General features: G+C 37.5%; 1 protein-coding gene across 9 annotated transcripts in view; it reads right to left on the reverse strand.

Annotated features, from left to right (window-relative positions):
* The window catches only part of CEP63 (centrosomal protein 63), a 121863-nt gene that overhangs the window by 19413 nt on the left and 83340 nt on the right, over positions 1–19110 (reverse strand). For 8 of the 9 annotated variants that reach the window (XM_037844599.1, XM_037844609.1, XM_037844617.1 and 5 more), the window contains 5 exons: positions 11178–11411; positions 10796–10932; positions 9870–10007; positions 3979–4093; positions 2900–3097 (listed from right to left, as the gene is read on the reverse strand). In XM_037844599.1, the coding sequence (XP_037700527.1) occupies positions 2900–3097; positions 3979–4093; positions 9870–10007; positions 10796–10932; positions 11178–11411 (822 nt within the window). The remainder of the gene's footprint in view (positions 1–2899; positions 3098–3978; positions 4094–9869; positions 10008–10795; positions 10933–11177; positions 11412–19110) is intronic. The other variant, XM_037844611.1, reaches the window with a different exon arrangement.

Consider the following 19110-nt stretch of genomic DNA (forward strand, 5'->3'; position numbering starts at 1 on the left):
AATCTTGTGGTTATAAAGGGGAGGCTAAGTCCACCTAGGAGTCACCTCCAGAAAACCTTTTTCGTTGCTCAAATGTGGACTTTCTCTCTCTAAGCCTAACTCTGCAAATAAATTCATCACCCTCCCCCTGATGTGAGACAACACCCCTCAGATGAATGAGTCTCCCTGGCAACGTGGGACACGGATTCTAGGCATGAGCCTGACCCTGACATTGAGGGGTTGACAATGCCTTTTTGACCACAAGGAGGAAAAGAAAGACCACAAAATAAGATTTCAGTTGCTAAGAGAATTCAAATGGAGTCAAGAGGCTGACCTGGAGGTTACTCCTATGCAAGCTTCAGCTCTATATGCCAAATGGCCCACAACTGATAAGCCCAAGTCAACAATAGTCCTGAAGACTCTAAAGAATACCCAGATCCCTATCTGAGACTCTATAAAAATTTCACTCATTAAGTTTATTCTTCAGAAACATAAATCCTCCAGAGAACTATCCCAGCTAAGTCCGAAAACCCAGAGTATGTAAAAGCCTCATCAACCAGATGTGTCCCCTTGTCCCATAATTTGCTACCTTTTTGCAACGTGACCAAGTTAGGGTGGTCACTGCCACTGAAGCTCAGGAAAGTGATTAAACTAGAAGGGGTAGCAACAGACAAGATGGAAGTTAACAAAGGATTATGAATACTGAATCTCTACATAATTTTCTTCTACTTATTTGCTAGGGTATTACAATAGCTAGAAGGAAATAACTGAAACTGTGGAACTGTAACCCTTAACATTCTTTGAAATTTGCTAACTACTTGTTAAATTGCACTTGGAAAGTTATCACTTCTACGTATATATGTTATATTCCACAATAAAAAAAAGCAAAAAAAAAAAAACAAAAAAAAAACAAAGGTAATAGAATGGAAAATTACTCTTTCATGAAACTTTTGTTTCTGTTTTCTCTCTACATAAATGCATGCTTGTTTGGCAGTAGGTTGCAGTGAAAGTAAGTTTCAAAGCTGCAAAAAAAGAAAAAAAAAATACTAATAACTCTAAGATGATGAATCAGGTGGTAAAGGAGCAGAGCTTCAGTCCATTGGTAACTCTAACCACTCTCCTGTGTTAGCTCCCATAATTTGGCTTCTACATCCAACATCATGTAGAACTGTACTCTTTTCACAAAATAATTTATTTTTCAATCTTCATTGTCCTTAAACTTTTCTGCTTGATGATTCCTACCTGAAAAGCTTCCTGTTTTCCTTGGCTTCCTGCTTCCTTAGAGTAGGTTTCCTCCCTACTTTCCTCACTGCTACCTTTTTAAACTCCATTTTTCCTAGTTAAGTAGTATCCTAAGCTTGGTATAGGTCCCTGCTCCTCATACTCTATGCTTTATCATTATAATCTATGTCTCTCGGGGCATTCCAAATACCAGTTTCATGCAAGGACTCTCACAGCTAAATCCTCAACCCTGCTTTTAATCTTGAACCCCAGGACTTCTGTGTAATTGACTATTAGACATTCCCATATGAAAGTACAGCCTTCATCCCAAACCAAATGTGCCAAAACAAATGTCCCTTCTGCCAACCTCCCTGTCTTGGGTACCTTTCACACAAACTCATCATCCTCCCTCCAAACTTGCTCCCTATCTTTTCTCTACTTTACTGAAGAGCATTATTTTCTGTTCAGTTGCCCAACCTTGAATCATGAGTGACATGTTTCCTTAACTCTGTCTACCTCACTCTCTCAGTCCAATCAAATACAAAGTCCAGTCAATATCTCTAGAATTCATCTATTTCCCTCTGTTTCCTTTGCCCACTGCTTAGACCAACATCTGATTATATCAGATGTTGTAACAGCATCTAAGTGACTTTTGTTTCCTTGCTTGTTCTCTCCTCTACTGCCACAGAAATATTTCATTCCTGCTTAAAGCCAATCTCTACTGACCTCCAGATCATGGCTGACAAAGCCCTTCAGGAGCTAATCCCTGCTTACATCTCCAGTTATCTCTTGCCACTTGCCTCACTTGTAATCTAGTTTCAGCCACAGCGAACATGTCACACTCTCTCTTAGAGACCGCTGAGTGTATTTTCCCTTTGCCTGAAGTACTCTTCCTCCCTATGGTGGCTTGGAGCTATATACCTCAGAAAACATGTTCTTAAACTTAATCCATTCCTGTGGGTGTGAACCCTTTTAAATAGGACCTTTTGATGAAGTTACTTCAGTTAAGATATGGCCCAGCTGTATCACAATGGGTCCTAATCCTATTACTAAAGGCCTCATGGGGAAGGTCTTAGAAAGAAAGCAAGCCAGAGGGAGCAGCCTGAGGCTAAAAGTTAGCAAAACCTGGAAGAAAAGGGAGAAACCAGGAGAAGCTGCCATGTGTATTGCCACATGATAGAAAAGGATCAAGGAGCACCAGCAGGCAGCCCCAGAACACCACAGTCTTCCAGGAGAAAGCATCACCATGAAGATGTCTTGATTTTGGACTTCCCTTAACCTCAAAACCGTAAGCTAATAAATTCCCATTGTTTAAGCCAACCCACTGCACTGTATTTGTGTTAGCAGCCAGAAAACTAAAATACTTCTCTTCACCCAGCTAAATCCTATTCAACCCTCAGGTCTTAACTTTGTCACCAGGTCCTCTGGGAAGCCTCTGAATCAAGTGGCCTAGATCTGGTAGTCCTCAGGTATGCTCCCTAGTGCCTCTCACTACACACTACCAAAACAGTCTCTTTATTTTCAGAATCTACTCTCACATCCCCACCAATCCTCACTAGAATGCTTGTTAACTAGTATACCCTCAGCCCAAGGTAGTTGTCTACTAAAAATTTACTAAATATTATGGAAATTATATCTTTAATAAATTCAAACTTCAAAAACAAACTTTAAATAAAAAGTGTTTTTGTTCAAGCTTCACCTTGTGCTCTACTGCTTTTTCTTCTGCTTTTTGTATTTCTGCTTTGAGTTGCTTTTCCATGTCTGAGGAAGAACCTTTGGCAGAAGCAATAGTGATATCTCGCTGATGCAATTCCCGAGTTAGCTGGGAGATTTCCATCTTCATTCCTTCTAATGCAGAACTGTAACTCTGTTCAGCCTGTAAAATCTGTTCTTTCAACTACAAAGGAACAGAAAGGAAAACAGCAAAAACTAAGAGAAAGCATCTAGATAGAAAAATATATTAATAGTTAATACGGTTTTACCTTACCTCAAGACAAGAAACTTTTCCTAGGGTAAATGTGCAAAAAATTGGCAATTTACCAAGTTGCATATCTGTACTGAAGTTCAGGTGTTTACACCCACAATTTTATTAGATCTCAAAAGAGGGAGAGACAGGTTATTCAAATTTGACCAGAATCAAAGTCCATGCATACTTTATTCAGAGGAGAGCACCTGTGACCTTCATTCTTTTTTTAGTTGCAAATCTAAAAATTTTGCTTACATGGTTTCCTGGCCCACAAAAGATAATAAAGAACAAATAGAAAGAAGAGAGGAAGAAAGGGGCTAGAAGTAATCTAAAAACAGAAGCAATTTAAAAAAGAAAATACAGTCAACAAACAGAGCAACCAGGGCCTATTAATGTAGAGACAAACAACTCTACATTCCTTAAATAGCCCAGGAAGATATAACTAAATCACAGCACAGAAGGAAAATATATCCATAACTACTTTTAGTCAATAAGAAATTATTAAATAACAGCTTACATATCTTTTTACAAGCAAGAAAGTAGGTATTTTTAAAGAGCTTTTCATCAAAAATGTTTAAAATAAAGTTTCAGAGTTCAATTAATTATCTTGACAATATTTACATGGCATGCCTGAGGATGCCAAAGAAAGAAGGTTCTTTCCCTAAGCACAGTCCAGGTGCTCTTCCACTCCTGAATATCAAATGTATTCTGGAATACATTTTTTACTCATTAAAAATAACTTCTGTAATGACCAATCAAGCTCAGTCCATAAATACATACAACTTTGCAATCCCAGGCATGCAGATTTTTACATTTTTAATCTCTGTCCTGTACTCATTGTTATGTCCTTCCATCTTCTTCAATTCTTCATATTTTTCCATTAGTTCTTGACTCAGCTGTTTACATGTTGTACTCACAGATTCCAAGCTGTATGACAAAAATAAGATCACATATTTAAAACAAAACAAAACCTTGAAACCTACAAATTAAATTATCTAACTTACCCTTTTAATGTCTAAGAAAAAGCTTGCCAATATCTTAAGCATTACTCCACACCCCAAATTAAAATTCATTTCCAACTTCCTTATCACCAGAGGCAGTTAAATTCAACTTTAACTCTAAGAGAGACTTCTGGGTTTTCCTATACTCTCCCCAGCTTAAAATTTAACTGGTTAGAAAATTATAAAGATTTCAGTAACTTAACAAATTTTTTCTCTCTAGTTGTACAGGAGCTGCCATCATGGTCTCAATCCTCATCACACACATCTACAATATCCACAGCTGCCAGAATAACCTTCTTTAAAGAATTTTCACCCTTAGTCAAGAATTGACACTCATTTTTGAGTGACTCCCTCATCAGAAACAGGGACCACAGGGACACCATACCTCTCTTATCTCATTGCTCATTTTCCCCAACATGGTCTTTTTACTCCTAAATTGATAAGCTTTACTTAACTGTCATGTCCCCTAGCTACGCCTGACTTCTTGCCTTTTCATACATTATCACTCTGACTGAAAAGCACCTTCTGTTCCCATCTGGCAATGGATGCTCAAAACCTTTTCAGGTATCACACCAGCATTTATCTCTTTTGAGCCACCTCAACACTCATTCCCGTAATCACCTTAAATATAGCTTACTCTCAATTCTTATAGCTTGAATGTAGAAATTTTCTACAATTTTCTATATTTAACAAGCTACTTTAAATTGCTCTCAGGAATTTAAACACGTATATTTTGTCCCTCTAGTCTATGACTAGAATAATGCCTTTTACTTCTTATCTCCCTCCAACTTTGTCCACCACCCGCTCAACCCCTGCATCATAAGGTTCTATGTAGACTGTTCAATAAATTATTAATAATCACCTATGTTATTCTGCCAACATAAGCAATGTTCAGATAAAGCTATCATTCAAAAATACCATCTTTGTATTATGACACAAAACAATTATTTAAATTCCTACATTTCCTGTGTTAAGGAATATTTTGTTCAATCTGAAAAAGAAAAATTGTCTGAAGGGCTCCTTAACCTACTTGTGAAATAACAACAAAAAATTAAAGCCATTGTTTTATTAATGAACACTGTTTTTATTCATTTGTTCCAGTTCTGCCTGTTTCTAAAAACTCTACAATGTTCATTTATTTACACTTAATAAGGGCTAACAATGTACCGAACACTGAGTTAGAGACAAAAAAAAATCAAAGATAATCTTGCCCTATCTACAGATAATTGCAGTTAAAAGAGAAAACTTGCAGTTTAAAGAGGCTAAGGTGTCCAAAGTAACACATCAAGTCAGAAATAAGAGTCAAGTCGTCAGAGGCTAATGAGAGCACATTTTAAAAGACTATCAAGGAGTTGGAAGAAGATGGAGGCATAGAGAGGAGTGGAAGCTAGTTAGTCCCCCTGGAACAACTAATAAACAACCAGGAGCTAGTAAATAATCTGGAATAACTGCTGGGGGACAAACGTGACTGTCCACACATCAAACACCAACCTGGATTGGGAGGAATGCCCAAGATCACAGCATAAAATCTGTAAATAAAAACTGCAGACCTGAGCAAGAGCCCTCCCCCACAGCCGCCCAAACTGCAAAGCCTTGCTATGCCAGAGAGCAGCACTCTCTGAACAAGTGAATATACCTCCGCCCAGCTCCAACTGAGGTTTTAATTAACAAATGTTGACTGCTCAATACAAGCTATGAATCCCCAACAAGCAGACAGAGGCTTTTGGTGATGACTGACCTTGGAGAGCCAGAGGACCTCTCTGGGAGGGAGGGGGAGCCCAGAGGATGGTGCTATCTTTGGCCAATGGGTAAAGCTGGGGGTGGCCATGGACTGGCCCTGAAGGGGGCTTTCTGTCCCTTTTTCAGCTCAGTGGAGAAAGCCTCAGCCATTTTTAGTTCGCAGCTCTCTGACCCAGGCAAGGGTGGAGACAGCAGAGTTACAGAGACTATTCAAATACAAATGATATATCCCCAGGGGTTGTATCTTCCCTAAGAGGCCAAGCTCTACTACCCACCTTCCATTCAGAACCAGAACCTGGGGGAAAACAGCCACGAGCCACACCTCTTTACATCAGTGTGGAATGACAGGCTGACAGGCGCCATTTGCTTGGCAGAAAAGCACAGTGACTTAAGGCATCAAAGGGTGTATCAATCTTCTAAGACACAGCCTCAGGGAGACCTGATACTGAATATTGCCCCCTTCTGAGCTCTGAGCCCATTCTGGTCTAGGAAAACCTGATTGGGGTAACCAAGGAAACCAGATGCCTAGACAACAGAAAACTACAACCTACACTAAGAAAAATGAAATTATGGCCCAGTCAAAGAAACAAACTTACACTTCAACTGAGGTACAGGAACTGAAACAACTAATGCTAAATCAATTTAAAAAGTTTAGGGAAGATATGGCAAAAGAGATGAACTGCGTAATGAAAACACTGGGTGTACATAAGATAGAAATTGAAAGTTCAAAAAAACTGGCACAATCTATGGAAAATGAAAGGCACAACGTAAGGAGATGAAAGACACAATGGAGACATACAATGGCAGATCTCAAAAGGCAGAAGAAAACACTCAGGAACTGCAGAACAAGATACCTGAAAGCCTATACACAAAAGAACAAATAGAGAAAAGAATGGAAAAATATGAGCAACGTCTCTGGGAACTGAATGACAACATGAAACACAGGAATGTACGTGTCACTGGTGTCCCAGAAGGAGAAGAGAAGGGAAAAGGGGCAGAAGCAATAATAGAGGAAATAATCAATGAAAACTTCCCATCTCTTATGAAAGACACAAAATTACAGATCCAAAAGCACAGTGTACTCCAAACAGAATAGATGTGAATAGGCCTACGCCAAGACACTTAATAATCAGATTATCAAACATCAAAGATAAAGAGAGAATTCTGAAAGCAGCAAGAGAAAAGCGATCCATCACATACAAAGGAAGCTTGATAAGACTGTGTGGCTTTCTCAGCAGAAACCATGGAGGCAAAAAGGAAGTGGTGTAATACATTTAAGATACTGAAAGAGAAAAACCACCAACCAAGAATCCTGTATCTGGCAAAACTGTCCTTCAAATTATGAGAGAGAGCTTAAAATATTTTCTAACAGACAATGACAGAGATTGTGAACAAGATACCTGGCTCTACAGGAAACACTAAAGGGAGCACTGCAGACAGAAAGGAAAAGACAGGAGTGAAAGGTTTGGAACACAATTTTAAGATAGCAGCACAGCAATGTGAGTACACTGAACAAAGAAGACTGTGAGCATGGTTGAAAGAGGAAGGTTAGGACCATGCGGGGCACCAAAAGGAAAGAGGAAAGATAAAGACTGGGACTGTATAACTCAGTGAAACCTAGCATGCTCAACGATTGTGATAAAAGGTACAAATATGTTTTTACATAAGGGAAAACAAATGAATGTCAACATTGCAAGGTGTTAAAAATAGGGTGGGATTGGGAAAAAATACAATCAATGCAAACAGGCAACTATAATTAACAGAAACATTGTATTATTCTCCCTTTAATGTAACAAAGGCAATATACCAAAGCTAAATGCATACAGGGGAGGGGGACATAGGGGTGGGGTATGGGACTCTTGGCATTGGTGATGTCTGACTCTTTATTCTACTTTAGTTTAATGCTATCTTTCCTTTTGTTGCTTTCTAGCTGTCATTTTTTTTCTCTTTCTTTCTTTTTTTCTTTTGTCTCTCTACCTTCTTTGTCTCTTCTTCTTTGTGGAAGAAATGGAGATGTCCTTATATAGAGAGTGGTGATGGTGGTGAATACATGAATACATGACTATACAGGGAACCATCGATTGTTTACTTAGGATGGAATGTATGGTGTGTGAACAAAACCATCTTAAAAAAGGTGGGTTGACGATGAAACCTCGAGGGCACTATATTGAGTTTAATAAGACAGACACATAAGGACAAATATTGCAGGGTCTCACTGATATGACCTAGTTATAATACATAAACTCACAGACATAGAACGGGGCTAAAGAATGGGGAGCAGTTGTTTATTATGAGCAGAATGTTCAACTAGGGTGAACTTAAACGTTTGGAAGTGAACAGAAGTGATGACAGCACGTTGTGAGAATGACTAACAGTGCTGAATGGTCTGTGAATGTGGTGGAAAGGGGAAGCTCAGAGTCATGTATGTCAACAGAAGGAAAGCTGGAGGTTAAAAGATGGGAATGTATAGAAAGTGAATATTCTGGTGTACATGATTAACTGTACAAACACGAGAAAACTCTCTCATGAACTGCAGCAAATGTATGACACTATAACTAGAAGTTAATAATAGAGGGGCATATAGGAAAAAATATATACCCATTGTAAACTATATACTACAGTTAATAGTATTTTAATATTCTTTCATCAACAGTAACAAATGTACTATACCAATACTATGAGTCAATAATGGAGGGGGCTGGTTAGGGGTAGGGGAGGATTTGAGGTTCCTTTTTTTGTCTTTCTTTCTTTTCTGCAGTAATGAAAATGTTCTAAAAATTGAAAAAGAAATTAATTGTGATGGTGGATGCACAGCTGTATGACGTTACTGTGGGCAACTGATTGTACACTTTGGATCTTGGAATAACTGTATGGCTTATGAACAATCTCAATTAAAAAAAAAAAAAGATTATCAAAAGCCCCATCAATGAAAAATCCATGACAAAAATTTTAATTTTTTTCCAGTATCAAAAAAGCACTTTATTTTATTAACTTAAAAGAGTATGCATATACCTCAATAACAATAAAAACTATCCTAAATATTCTAAGGTGAAAAATGAATAAAGCAAAAAAGTGTGTGTTTAATATGTACAGAAAGCAAAGAAAACAGTGATTTCCAAAAAGCATAAGTAAAAGTGAAAATAAAAAATGTAATACTTACAGATAACCTGAAAAGGATAAAAAGGCAATTTTTTCTTGTTATTCCTTTGCCATAGGCTAATAGTGTATGTATTATCTTTAACATACAGAAAATGTTATTGTAAAATGATCATGATTCATGTGTTTGTATAAAACAAAGTATCAAACTCTCTCAGTCAAAAAGCTGAGAGATACGACAAACAAAAAAAAAAAGTTAACAAATACGATGATGCAAGTTAGGATGGGTATTGTATAGCCTAAGCAGGACTGTAGCAACACCTGTAGCAAGGAAATATCAACAGCCTTGCAGAACAGAAAGAAAGCATACTACATGTCCATTGTGACCTCACCAAGAGAAGTTTCAGTGCAGTGGTAGAGAGGAAAGTTCAATAGAAGAGGGTTCTAAATAGGTAAAAGGTGAAGAAGTAGAGAAAGTAAGTACAAATAACTCTTTTGAAGAATTTGGATTTGAAAGGGTGCTGAGAAATGTGAAAGTAACTTGATACGTAGGGCCAAAGTAGAGTTTTAAATTTTTTTCCCAAAATGGGAGAGATTATGGTATGTTTTATACCAGTAGGAATGATGTAGCAGAAAGAAGAAACTGATGATGCAGAAGAAAAAGGCAATAACTGTAGGCACGGTGCACAAGTGGAGGAGGTTAGTCTTAGGAGCACATATATTTAATTTATCAATTTACTGATTCAATTTATTGAAACTTATTTTTTTCAATAAGAACATTATATTAGTTTATTTTATCAAAATGATGATCAAAAAAGTCATTTTAACAACATGAAAGCTTTTGAAATGTGTATATAATTATATACCTGCCTTCAAGACGAATCACCTCTGCCTGCAGCAGTTCTTCACTACTGTGGGTGAAATCCAACTGGGAGAGCACATTTTCTAAGTCCCCCTGCTCTTGAGAGGAGTACCTCCTTTCTGCCTGAGACTCTTCCAGTGACCTATGGAAGGATGATTGCTAAAAGTCTTTCATCTTTGAAAACACAGACAATGCACAACCAGTTTGCATTTTCCAATTGTTTTTGGTAATTAAACTCTACGGAACTCTTCATTTTGTCTTCTCCTTTACTAAAAGAACATTGAAAGAGTAAACAGGTAAGAGATGATGCTTCTCAAAAAAGTCAGCAGTAATTTAGTACTTTCTCAACTGGGATTTGGCCTGTTTAATCAAGGCAGAAGGACAGATAAAATGACCAAAATCACTTGGTTGACAAAGAAAAGAGGAGTCCTGGCAAGAATAAAAGTGTGAATCAGACTTAAACCAAGTGAAGGGAACATAGCTCATTCTACTACTTTCCATTACAAACTTCTCATTACAATAATCATATATACGCATCAAATTAGTTTTAGAATTTTTTTTTTTAAAAGAGCAATCTAAATTGTTGGCTAGTATTGATGATAAGCAGCTGCTAATCATGACTTATTCTATCAAAGGGAGACCTTCCAAAAAACAAAGACAACAAATCTTTCACATTTGGAGTTTCACCAAGGGTGAGGACTGACCAAGGGGTTTCTAACTTTTCAAACATCAGAGTCTCTGCTAGGGACCCAAACTGGAGGCAGAAAAAAACTAGCCACACTAAATTTTATAACATTATAAAAGCTAAAACTGAATAAGAAAATCCACAATATAATCAAACTCAAAATTATGAATGGACAATATCAAAGCTAGTACTCAGTGCTAAACCACCAAGCAGCTAAGATTAATAATATTTCAGATTAAGTATACCTTAAGACTTCTACGTGTTGCGTGTCAGTTGCCTTTATTTTTGCTTGTAGCTTCTCCTTCTGAATTTGTGTTTCACGGATGAAATTTTCTTGAGATTGAAGTGTTGCCTTCAATTCTCTCTTCTCTTCTTGCAGAACCTGAAAAATATTCAGGAAAAAGTCATATATTATTATAATTTTTCTATTTTGTGAGAAAAGGAAGCCAGGGAGTCAGAACTGTAAGTTATACAATAGGCACAACACTGATATGGCTATCAATATCTGATCCACCAGCCATAGGGTAGGGAAGAAACCCTAGATGTTAGAAGAAAGTTTTAGGTTATTTTCCTCTCTTTAAAAACTCATACACACATTTCCCCAATTACAGTAATTATAAAGCACACCTCTAACAGTTTTTCAGATTCTTTCAATTCTTCATCTTTTCGCTGCTGTTCCTGCAGAACAGTCATATTGGTTCCAACCAAGTCATTGACCCTCATGGTGAGGCGCTCTATTTCCAACTCATTGGCACAGATAGTGTCATTAGCCCGTTCCAACTGACTGCTAAGATGCTGAATTTCCGACTGACTAGACAGCTCCAAAGACTCTAATTTCTGTTTCCGATTGGCAAGCTGAGCCTAGAAATACATTGAATACCAACAGGTAAAAGTGAAATGATAAAAGATTAAACAATGAATAAGGAAGACTAAAATGAAACTGAGTTTCACTTTCATCAAAACTTTTCATGAGAAAACTCTTAGCACCTGTCAAAAATACATAATAAATTCTTGGAAAAGAAGGGATAAAAAAGACCTGAGAAAGTTAAGTATTCCTCAGGAGAAGAGATGCTGCCCACCTACTGAAGAGAGCTGCAGTATGTGATCTACTCATGCACAAGTTTAACTGCAACTGTGAGTCATTTTAGAGGAAAATTGAAAGTATACCCTATTTAAAACATAGAAAATCAGAACAATAAGGCATTTTCGTACTTCTTATGAAAGTTCAGAAACTAACATTTAAAAATCACTAAACCTCTTAAATTTGCAGTTCAGAATTTCCTTTCTCCCCACTCTAGAGCATGTTGCATGTAGTTACTCTGTTTTAACATTCTTTTCAGGCACACCATAAACACACATAATGAGATGGTTCAAATTTACCATAAAAACAGTTTGACTTGCGTGAGGAAAAACTGTGGCAGTTTATTCGTTGAAAAGTGGTTGGTGGGGAGGAGGGATTGGTTCTTCAGTCAATTTTTGGACATTCCCTGAGCTAAAAGATTTAACCAAATGTAGCACATCTCAAATTAATAACATTTCTACTGAAATACATATAAATAAAACTACTTGAACAACTGTCTCATAGACCTCTAGTATACAGTTCAGGCAAACTTAGATACTATTAGACTATGCATCCTGGCTATATAGGGTTTTAACTCCCAACTTTCTAGCTTCCATAGTTATCTTTTTTCTTCAACCACAATTATTTTTTAATTCAGTTTTATTGAGATATATTCATATACCATACAATCATCCATGGTGTATAATCAACTGTTCACAGTACCATCTTATAGTTGTACATTCATCACCCCAATCTACTTTTGAACATTTTCCTTACACTAGAAAGAATCAGAATAAGAATTTAAAAAACACCCAAATCAGCACCCTCCCATCCCACCCTATTTTTCATTTAGTTTTTGTCCCCATTTTTCTACTCATCTATCTGGACAAAGGGAGTACAATCCACAGGGTTTTCACAATCCCACTGTCACCCCTTTTAAGCTACACTGTTACACAGTCGTCTTCAAGAGTCAAGGCTACTGGGGTGGAGTTTGGTAGTTTCAGGTATTTAATTCTAGCTATTCCAAAATATTAAAACCTAAAAAGTGTTTTCTATATAGTGAGTAAGAATGTCCACCAGGGTAACCTCTCAACTCCATTTGAAATCTCTCAGCCACTGAAGCTTTATTTAGTTTCATTTCGCATCCCCCTTTTTGGCCAAGATGTTCTCAATCCCACGATGCTGGGTCCAGATTCATCCCTGGGAGTCATATCCTGCTCAACTGCAATTATTTTTAATCTATGAAAAAGAATTTCCTTACAAATTAAGTCATTTTTACCATAACATTTATCATTGTTTGATCTGTTTAAATGACTATAGTACCCACAAGTTTTAATTCAGCATCCAGACATGTACTTCATCTACACACTGAAGATGGATATAAATCATCTGTGCAAACAAAACTCCCCTTATTCTAAATATTTCTAAAGGGAAAGACACAAAAGTTTATTTTAATTTAAGTGGAAATGTCTCTGGAAAATCTATCTCCTGTAGATTGAAAATTTTTACTGTATACAGTTCAGGGCCAAAATCTTTATATTGCTAAAGATAAAATAAATGGCTAAATAATGTCTATAAGCCGGAGGTGGGGGGGGGGGGGAGAGCAAAGAGACTGACAAATGTTTGCATAAATTATAGGTCAAGATTCTGATGTAAAGAACAAAAACAATTTTTTTTTACCAGATCCTTAGAATAGTGTGAAAGAATGTCAACATAGTTTAGATTCACTAGAATAACTGCCAAGCATGCAACTGTCTCCAAACTTTTAAATACAATATAAACTACATTTTTTCCAAGAGGAAATCTTATACAGAATCCTATGCAGAATAAATAAATGAAGAAATTGAGTGAGTGGGAGAAAGGAAAGGGCTGGAACTGCTTGTTGAGCCTCCCCTAATCCCACCTTAACCTACATAGCAGCCCAGTATACTTCCAAAGAACTTGGGCACTTGGCAGAACTTGAAAACCACTGTCCAAACTGGCACACAGGATGAAAGACAAAACAGATAACTGCAAAACACTGACATGGTTTTCCTAATACCGTACACTTTAATACTTTAATGCTACTCAATTCAAGCCTATGATCCTCAACTAAACTCAATGTTCAAGTTATAGTTTAAGGTATAGTTTTTAACTAAGTTGCAGTTTTTACCAGTGACTCTAGATTTGCTACTTAAAAACTAACCAACTTCTAAGTTTTGAAGAATCAAGAATATAACCTTCTTTTATTGATTCGCTATCTCAGCCACCCAAAATTACTCAATGTATTTAAACACAGTGAAAAGTACAGAACCAACTCAAGCATAAATTGTAAATTTCATTAACTACAATTAATACACTAGACCTGCCCTGTCCAAAATGGTAACAACCAGCCACATGTGGTGGCTACTGAGCACCTGAATTGTAGCTGGTTTGAATTAGGATATGCTGTAAGTGGAAAATACATACTGAATTTTAAAGACTCAGTACAAAAAAAGAAAAATAGAATGTAAATGATAAAATAATTTTTTTTATATATTGGGTTAAATAAAATATATTATTAAAATTAATCTCATCTGTTCCTTTTCTTAAGGTGACTCTAGAATAAATAAAATGACATATGTGGCTCACATTTTATTTCCATTGGACAGCACTGCACTAGAATAGATCAAGAATACCTCCTCCAATATGAGGGAAGTCAGAAATAATCATAAAAAACACTTGTAAAATAATTATTTCTCTTAAATACGTGGCTTTAGAAGTATTTTTAAACGAATATATATTTTTTAAGATTTTTGGCACTGAACACTGCCACTAATTCTTTGAACCAGAAAACAGAACTTTCTCTCACTAATCTAACATATAACACATTCTATCTATTCTATTGGAGTGGGTGGGATAATTTCAACAAGGTGAAACATAGCAGATGTCCCTAAAAGTAAAGAAACAAATAAGAAGACAATTTACATAAGAGAGATGGAAACAAAAGCAAGGGCTAGGCAGTAAACATAAAGAGGAAAGGGAGGCTGGAGATAAGGGTTAAATTTAAGTCTTTCTCTGGCTTTAAGATGCTTCCTGGGGTTTCAAGGAAATGACTTTCCAGATAGTGAGATTACTGAGAACAATGTGACTGGAAGCCTCAAGGGCTTTTTATTTTCTAAAGGATCCCAGAATGTAGCCTTGGCCATTGCAGTCATCAATCCCTTAACAAGCTGCCCTTCAGTGTCAACTCCAATTCTGTCAGTACAGGCCTTAGACTTGCAGCATTTCCACTAGGTAGTAGCCTGAAGAGTCCATTAAGGGTAAAGCTACCAGTAAGAACCTGTTATCATTGTTGTGTCAATGGCACCGTAAGCTTTTATACAGTAGGTCTGAGTCACTTAAATTAACTCTGTGAATTTGAGTGAATATCACCCCTTCTTCATAAATGGTACCTGCAAAATGTGCTTTTAAAAATATAGTTAAGCAGATTTAAAATTAACTTTAAGGGGAGTGAATCTCCCTGGCAACGTGGAATATGACTCCCGGGGAGGAATGTAGACCCGGCATCGTGGGACGGAGAACATCTTCTTGACCAAAAGGGGGATGTGAAAGGAAATGAAATAAGCTTCAGTGGCAGAGAGATTCCAAAAGGAGCCGACAGGTCACTCTGGTGGGCACTCTTACGCACACTTTAGACAACCTTTTTAGGTTCCAAAGAATGGGTAGCTGGTGGTGGATACCTGAAACTATCAAACTACAACCCAGAACCCATGAATCTCGAAGACCGTTGTATAAAAATGTAGCTTATGAGGGGTGACAATGGGATTGGAAAGCCATAAGGACCACACTCCACTTTGTCTAGTTTATGGATGGATGAGTAGAAAAATAGGGGAAGGAAACAAACAGGACAAAGGTACCCAGTGTTCTTTTTTACTTCAATTGTTCTTTTTCACTGTAATATTATTCTTGTTATTTTTGTGTGTGTGCTAATGAAGGTGTCAGGGATTGATTTAGGTGATGAATGTACAACTATGTAATGGTACTGTAAACAATCGAAAGTACGATTTGTTTTGTATGACTGCGTGGTATGTGAATATATCTCAATAAAATTGAATTAAAAATGAAAAAAATGTTGGTTAGTATCACTCATTTTTTTTCTTCTATATGAATTTTAGCATCTTTGTCAAGTTCTCAAAATATAATAGTCAATAAATTATGTGGATAGTCATCTCAGGCAAAATACATTAAATCCCTATCAAATCCTGCACCAAATAACTTTGGATTAAATATATAAAAAGAAATGATAAGCATTAGAAGAAATATTGCATTAGTCTTATAGTTGGCTGAATGGTGGTTCCAAAGATATCAGTACTAATTCCTGGAACTGTAATCATACCTTATATGGTAATGTTTTTGCAGATATGATTAAATTAAGAATTCTGTAATAAGACGATTATCCTGGATAATCTGAGTGGACCCTAAATGCTATCACACGTGTCCTTATAAGGGAGAGGCAGAGGGAGATTAGACACCCTAAGAGAAGAAGGCAAAGTGAAATGCAGGCAAAGAGATATTTGAAGATGCTGGCCTTGAAGCTTAAAGTGAAGTTTAGAGGAATGCCAGTGACCATGAGAAGATGAAAAAGGCAAGGAATGGATACTCCCCTAGAGCCTCCAGAGAGAGCACGGTCTTGCCAACACCTTTACTTTGGACTTCTGGCCTCCAGAATTTTAAGAGAATAAATTTCTGTTGTTTTAAGCCACCCAGTTTGTGGTAATTTATTACAGTAGCCACTGTAATAATAATTAACAGTGACCTTAATCTCAGTTTAGGTAAGGCCTCATAGACATTCTGATTGAGATTATGTTCCAATGAATAGATTATTTTGGAGAACTGACATCATTACGTTATTGATACTTCCTCAACATAAAACATGGTTTGCCTTTCCATGTATGCAAGTCTCCTCCCACTCCCTCAGTATACATGGAAAGGGGATTTCTTATGATTATCTCACCTTGCTACACGAGTAAAGAAGTACAAGCAGCAGGTTTGTCTATAAGAGCAAAGTAACAATCCTGGACTTAGCTGGTGCCAACAGCGAGGAAGGTATTAGTTCATGTTATGTCTCTTACTAAACTGTGTCTCATACTAAGCAAAATGAAGCATAGAATCAACAGAATTAGGCCTATATTTCAAAGTTGTGGGACTTAGGAGCCACTAAGCCAGTGAGACACAGGCCACCACTTGTGAATCCTTATAGGAGACTCCAGTGTGGAATAGGCCCTGCACTGCGCAACAGGAGTAGGGAGATCCACACTGAGAGAAGACTGACCCCTGGTAGCAGGGAAGCCTAACTAAAGGGCGTTTTGTCCATGCCCTGATGACAAGAGAGGCCCTTGGCTTTTTCCACAATAAGTACCTCTGACAGGGAACTAACAACAGTCTGGCCCAAGAAAAATACCAACACATGGTTTGTACAGATTAGTGTGAAGCCCCAATACATCCCAGAGTAATTTGGGCAGAAAATAAAGATGTATTTGCAAAGCCCCCATGAGGACGGATGGAGGAAAATGAGGAAATATTAAATTTCCCTACCTGAGGAATTAATGATATTCTCACAAGCATTGGGAGCTACCAATTTAGAAGGTCGAGGCCTCGATCTTGGGGCTTGCCCTTATGAAGTTTGTTACTGCAAAGGAGAAGCTAAGCCTACTTAAAATTGTGCCTACAAGTCACCCCCAAAGAACCTCATTTGTTGCTCAGATACAGCCCTCTCTCTCTAAGCCAACTCAGCAGGTAAACTCACTGCCCTCCCCTCTACGTAGGACACGACTCCCAGGGGTGTAAATCTCCCTGGCAACATGGGACATGTCTTGCAGGGATGAGGTTGGCCCTGGCATCATGGGATTGAGAAAGCTTTCTTAGACCAAAAGGGGGAAGAGAAAGAAAACAAAGTAAAGTTTCAGTGGCTGAGAGATCACAAATAGAGTCAAAGGGTCATTCTCTAGGGTTTTCTTATGCATTATATAGATATCCTTTTTTAGTTTTTAGTGTATTAGAATAGCTAGAAGGAAACACCTGAAATTGTTGAACTACAACCCAGTAACCTTTATTCTCTGTGCCAGTTTGAAATGTATTGTGTCCCCCAAATGCCATTATCTTTGATGTAATCTTGTGTGGACAGATGTTATCAGTTTTGATTAGATTTCTTTGAGTGTCTCTTTGGAGATGCACCCCACCCAACTGTAGGTGATAACTCTGATGAGATAATTTCCATGGAGGCGTGGCCCCACCCATTTAGGGTGGGCCTTGATCAGTGGAGCTATATAAATGAGCTGACAGGCAGAGGGAACTCAGTGCAGCTGTGAGTGATGTTTTGAAGAGGAGCTACAGCCAAGAGGGACACCTTGAAGAAAGCACAGGAGCTGCAGATGAGAGACAGTTTGAAAATGGCTGTTGAAAGCAGACTCTTGCTCCGGAGAAGGTGAGAGAGGACAAATATCCCAAGTGCAACTAAGAGTGACATTTTTGAGGAACTGCAGCCTAGAGAGGAACATCCTGGGAGAAAGCCATTTTGAAACCAGAACTTTGGAGCAGATGCCAGCCACGTGCCTTCCCAGCTAACAGAGGTTTTCACAACACCATTGGCCATCCTCCAGTAAAGGTACCCGATTGCTGATGTGTTACCCTGGACACTTTATGGCCTTAAGACTGTAACTGTATAACCAAATAAACCCCGTTTTATAAAAGCCAATCCAACTCTGGTGTTTTGCATTCTGGCAGCATTGGCAAACCAGAACATTCTCGAAGACGACTGTATAACTATATAGCTTATACTGTGTGGCTGTGTGATTGTGAAAACTGTGGCTCCCACTCCCTTTATACAGTGTATAGGCAGAAGAAGAGAAAAATGAGGACAAAATGTAAATGAATAATAGACATGGGGGGTATGGGATGTTTACAGTGTTCTTTTTTACTTTAACTTTTATTCTTATTCTTTTTCTTGTGTGGTAATGAAAATGTTCAAAAATTGATTGTGGTGATGAATGCACAACTATATAATAGTACTGTGAACAACTGATTGTACACCATGAATGATTGTACGGTATGTGAATACACCTCAATAAAATTGAATTTTTTTTTTAAAAAAAGGAAAAATACCAACACAGCTGTCACCAAGTAAAGGAAGAATGCCTTGATCATGAGAGTGAATTTGGATCTAGATCAAGGATGGGAGATTGAGAGCAAATGGCTGGTGTCACTACAGGCCTCTTTTCCTTTTTTTTTTTTTTAAGTGTGGCACTAAATGGTTTGCATGTAGCCCATAAAGCTGCATGAGAAAAAACTGAGATAAGCCATTTCCCCAGGCCCTCAATTCCTCCAACTAATGTAGAGGCCTACAGAATACTACAATTAAGGTGACATTTCAAAAACTATTAACACATTGTTATAAGAGATAATAAATTATGTGGATTGGATAATCATTCAGAAAAAAGTAAATTTAGACTCCTTTCAAGTATCTTACATAAAAATAATTTT

The sequence above is a fragment of the Choloepus didactylus genome, chromosome 1 (genome assembly GCF_015220235.1).
Source record: "Choloepus didactylus isolate mChoDid1 chromosome 1, mChoDid1.pri, whole genome shotgun sequence".
In the NCBI taxonomy this organism is placed as follows: domain Eukaryota; kingdom Metazoa; phylum Chordata; class Mammalia; order Pilosa; family Megalonychidae; genus Choloepus; species Choloepus didactylus.